General features: G+C 37.4%; 1 protein-coding gene across 2 annotated transcripts in view; it reads right to left on the reverse strand.

Moving 5' to 3' along the window:
• Nucleotides 1–1,492: 1,492 nt before the first annotated feature.
• Nucleotides 1,493–4,676, reverse strand: part of BPNT1 (3'(2'), 5'-bisphosphate nucleotidase 1) — a 6,217-nt gene continuing 3,033 nt past the window's right edge. For both annotated transcript variants that reach the window (XM_010182143.1, XM_010182144.1), the window contains 3 exons: nucleotides 4,293–4,490; nucleotides 3,350–3,455; nucleotides 1,493–2,022 (listed from right to left, as the gene is read on the reverse strand). In XM_010182143.1, the coding sequence (XP_010180445.1) occupies nucleotides 1,874–2,022; nucleotides 3,350–3,455; nucleotides 4,293–4,490 (453 nt within the window). In that variant the 3' untranslated portion in view covers nucleotides 1,493–1,873. The remainder of the gene's footprint in view (nucleotides 2,023–3,349; nucleotides 3,456–4,292; nucleotides 4,491–4,676) is intronic.

Genomic DNA, 4,676 nt, shown 5'->3' on the forward strand with positions numbered 1-4,676 from the left:
GCTCTGTACTTTGTATTTTACTGATTATATGGAAAGACTTAGGCAGGCTTTGTGTTGTCCAAGTCATTCCACATTTTGTCTAAATATGTTCTGCAAGTTCAAATGCAGATTTTGATGTGATTACTAAAGCATGCATATCCAAGAATCCTGCAGAAGATAAAGGTGAAGGTTACGTATAATTGACGCAGTGAAATTAAATTGATCTTGTACCTGCTATGTGGTTCAAACTTCAATCACAATCAATATGTGAAATGGTTAAACTTATAATGGGTCAAAATATGAAGGTGGCTCTAATTAAAGCAGGCTGAGTCTGTTTTGTGTGCTCTCACTAGTCATGCACTTAAGGGAGGAGAAGAAAGGTAAGCTATAGATTAAAGGATAAGAAGCATGTGTTCTTCCTATTTATGCAGCTTTAATCCAGTGTCATGATAGCATTGTGGACTGGGTGATGATGACAGAATGAGGTAAGTAATCATCTTGCTAATTTATCTATAAATGTTATGAGAAACTGACCTCACTAAAGAAAGAGTTTCCTTGAATCCTTTTCCATGCGTGCCCATGGAGAGCCTGGGAACACTTTAGCAAGAGTTGCCTTATTCATATCTTTTGGTGTCAAGATATTCCTGCTTACTGGAAATACAGCCAGATTCAGCCAAAAAAGTCATACTGCTGTTACTCTACTGTGAGGAAAGGATCTAATCTAAGGACTCTAAGTAAATTAGTGTTGCGTGATGAAAGAAGTAACTTGAACACACTGGTGAAAACTGAATTTTAAAATTATCTTCTCTATGGAGAACATAGCTTCATTATCTTGAAGTTCAATGCTAGCTTACAGACGGTTTGAGTGACTCAAGAGCGTAGTTATCTAGAGGACTTAATCTTGTGGGCAGGGAGGAAGTGAGAATGGGTGCAGTGCAACTTGCAGGCTACTTTGCCATTCATGGTGTCAGCAGAGGTGAAGAAAAAAAAAGAAAAGTAACGCTGGCAGAGCTTAGGCATTCAGTCTTTATGTAAGCAAGCAGCCAAATTCAGGCACGCTCCCTGACAACACAGGCGTTTCTGTTGTCCCCATGTATGACAAAGTGACCTAGGCTGGCCAAAGCTCTCCAAGACTGAGGTGGCACAGACCCTGACAGAGGCATTTCAGGTGCTGCGACCTCCTCCCTGTGTTGCAGTTTCCTTAGGTTCTCCTCAACTGAGGTGTCCTGAACCCTGCTGTATTAGTACTTCACTGATCCTCAATAGATCAAATGATCCAGGAACCACTATTTGAGATATCAGAGGCCCAGCTGGACCGTGTCCTGGCTCCTGCAAAACTCAGACAACCCAACACACACATAGCAATCTCAGCCATTCCAAAACTCAATGCAGACCAAAAAATTCCAAGATTCACTTCTAAGAATGAAAACTGTCAATTTTATAATAAATGGGCTAATCCATCCAGGCAAACGCTTAGTCCATTTGCATTTAACACAATAAACCCTTGTTGACTACATACAACAAAAAACATTGAGCAAGATCAAACAAATCACTTAACATGATTTTGTGTCCTGAATATTAAGACAATTTTTGGATTGTAGTGTTATGATTAGCAGTAACAGTCATGAAGAATGAATACTCCTCAAGAATATGGATAACAACTACTAAAGAAATGTTACTGTTTTGATGTTGTCTGCTAAACACAGCAAAACAATTTGATCCAACATATTCCTAGAGATTTCTGTATGTAATTTTGAAATTATTGAACACCTTAATGTAAGAATTCACTTCAGATTCCATAAAATAAAATTCCAAGCTCAGTTGTCTTCTTTCTTTCTTTTTCCAAGCTCACCTTTTTCTTGCCTTCCAGGGCAAGTGCAGATGTGTTCCTGCTTTAAGGCACAAGAGATTGTTTAACCGTGTTAGGAATACGACTGGCATAATAGTCATAATTTCTCAGAGTGGCAAGGACCCCAGCTGAATTCATGTGTTTCACTTCCTTGTTATACTGAAATGAATTTCCATGGATATCAGTTATCTTGCCTGGAAAAAAAAAATAAAGGGAAAAAAATATTCCAGCAAACGAGTTGGAGGGAGATAATCTATTTTATTGGCACAAGTGACACAACTGAAAAAAAAAAAATGGTCTTTGGCATGCACATGCCTGTCTTCAGATGTACAATATCTTTGTTCATAGTTTAAGTGCAACATTTTTTTTCTTGACTGAAATCAAATAACCAATGGTTTTCTTTTATTTCAGCAATACTTAAATTCCTTGTGGTTCAGGAGAGGAAAACAACATCTCTCTCTCATAGCTTAATTAAAATGCTTCCTCAGTAGCTTTTACATTGGCCATTGACAAGAAGGAAAGAAAAATCCTCAGTGCAAGTAAAGCCAGGCTTAGTCTATACAACAAACTAATGTAATATAGAAACACCTCACCTGATTTTAAATGAGTTTCTAGAAAACACTTGGCAAGAGCAACACAGATCTTTATGCAATCTAATTTAACCACGAGATACCTACATGACAAGGAGGCTAAATACAGCACTGCTGCCCCAGATTTGTTGAGTTTTTGTGCCTGAGCTAACCTGTTTAAAGCTATCCCAGTTATCAACACTAGAGACTGCAGAGGAGATTAAAAAAAATGTCATTATCAAGCCTATTATCCTTGCTTGACAGAATTTAGGAGATCAAAACCAACAGTTTTAGCATACGGTGGTAAAACATCTATCAATGTAAACAGCAGAAGTTTAATAATACTTATATTCAAATTCTTGTCAGTGAGACTTTTCATAACTTCTCTAACTTATCACCTAGAAAGGTGAAGTGGCTGGAGACCACTAATTTTACTGAATTACACGAATGACTCAATTTTGAAGTTTCTACATTTGAGGAACATCTGCATGATTTGTCCTATTTTTGTCGTTTAAAGAAATCAATGTCCACATATTACATAATATGTTACCAATAACTAATATATCATTAGTAGGTCAGTGTGATTTTACTGTGAAATAGTAGCCACCAGAAAAAAAAAGTGCCAATTGTTTTGAAAAGATTAAAATTAACATACCCAAAGTCTTGAAATTTGGCTTTTTTAATCATTTGACACTTATTGAGTGTAATAGTCTAGGGCAAAACAGATCTTATCATGCTTTCCAGAACATCATTTGCTGTCCCTGTGGAGTTACTGTTGTTTTCAAAGGGCTCAAAGCTCCTAGTGAATCGTGACTATTTCAAAATACATATGTACTGTCATTTTTTTATTCCAAAGACATGTTTGGAAATTATTGTTTTCTATTGAAAGTATAAATAACTTCAAACTGATGCAGTTTCACATATCTTGGAATTTTGAATGCTATTAACTTACCTCCCACAGCATGTAGAATAGCCTCAGGTGCACAAGTATCCCATTTCTTGCACCCAGGACTGGCAAATACATAAGCAGATGCCTTGCCTTCTATAAGTTGAATGATCTGTTATGAATAGAGAGTAGCAGTCATTGCAAAGGATCTAGGCATTCAGAAATGGGTAAAAATAACACTAGGAAACAGGGTTTAGATCAGTTTATTCTATTGTACTTACAGTCAGAAAAGGAACACCAGCCATTTCCCTTCTGGTATTACAAGAAATGATAGTAACATTTATAAAGCTATACTGTATTATCATTCTGAATTATCTAATTTTTTAGTGTTATAAATACAGTCTATAGGATAAAAATCTCAGTTTCAGAAACAAGAATGCCCATCTTATGCAAGTACTAAAAAAAAGTGGAAACTATCATCATGTTGTCTTGGTGCCATTCTGGGCCTTGCTCATGTTGGAGAAAAGAGACTGAAAGGTCTATTTTTGACAGCCATGACAAAACTTAGCTTTAAAGACTGTAGCAAATGAGTATTCCCCATATGCAGAGAAGTTTTGCAAAGAAACTATCACTGTGTGCTTATATTTTTATCCTTTCATATGTGCTGCTAGATAGTTGGAACAAAAGCTGTATTAATATCAACAGGAGGAAATGCCGAATAATTGTGATTAAATTGAATTCCCATTTAGTCATTCTGGTCTTATAACTTTTTATTTTCTTCCCTAGAAACACAATACTGGGGAAGATGGACCTCAGCCATGACCAGCACTATCACTGTTACAAATATACCAAATTCTCTCTACCTCATAGCAGACTGAATGCTAGGAAGTTGTGCTGGGGAAGAAGGAGATAGCGCCTTGTACATTCATGCAAGTAAGCAAATGATTCCTTTAAAAATTATTTTTCTTTTTCCAAAGGTACCACCACAATAGATTTGGAGTTTTCATACCTTGTTTCCTGCTCCTCCAACTCTGATGACATTGTCTGGGTTCAAGGCACTGATGCAGTCATTTACAAGGGCACTGCTGTGGGAACGGGTGGTCACGATTATGTGTTTCCCAGCAGGTGCTTCTGTGAGCTGAAATCCAAAGGCACCCATGCCCAGGACTCCCCAGATTGTCCTGCCCAACACAGCACTGGCTCCTGCCTACAAGAGAGGTGCACAGGTAACAGGTGATGGTTAATCAGTGATCAGCATTTACAGCACAAATGGAAAAGTGTCTCTAGATACATCTTCACATATCAGGGAGTGCAATTCTAATACTGGGTAATACATTGAAACAATGGCCCTTAAAAAGAACGACTCTAGAGCTCAGAGTGAGAAACTGGCTCT

The sequence above is a fragment of the Mesitornis unicolor genome, unplaced genomic scaffold (genome assembly GCF_000695765.1).
Source record: "Mesitornis unicolor isolate BGI_N332 unplaced genomic scaffold, ASM69576v1 scaffold48223, whole genome shotgun sequence".
In the NCBI taxonomy this organism is placed as follows: domain Eukaryota; kingdom Metazoa; phylum Chordata; class Aves; order Mesitornithiformes; family Mesitornithidae; genus Mesitornis; species Mesitornis unicolor.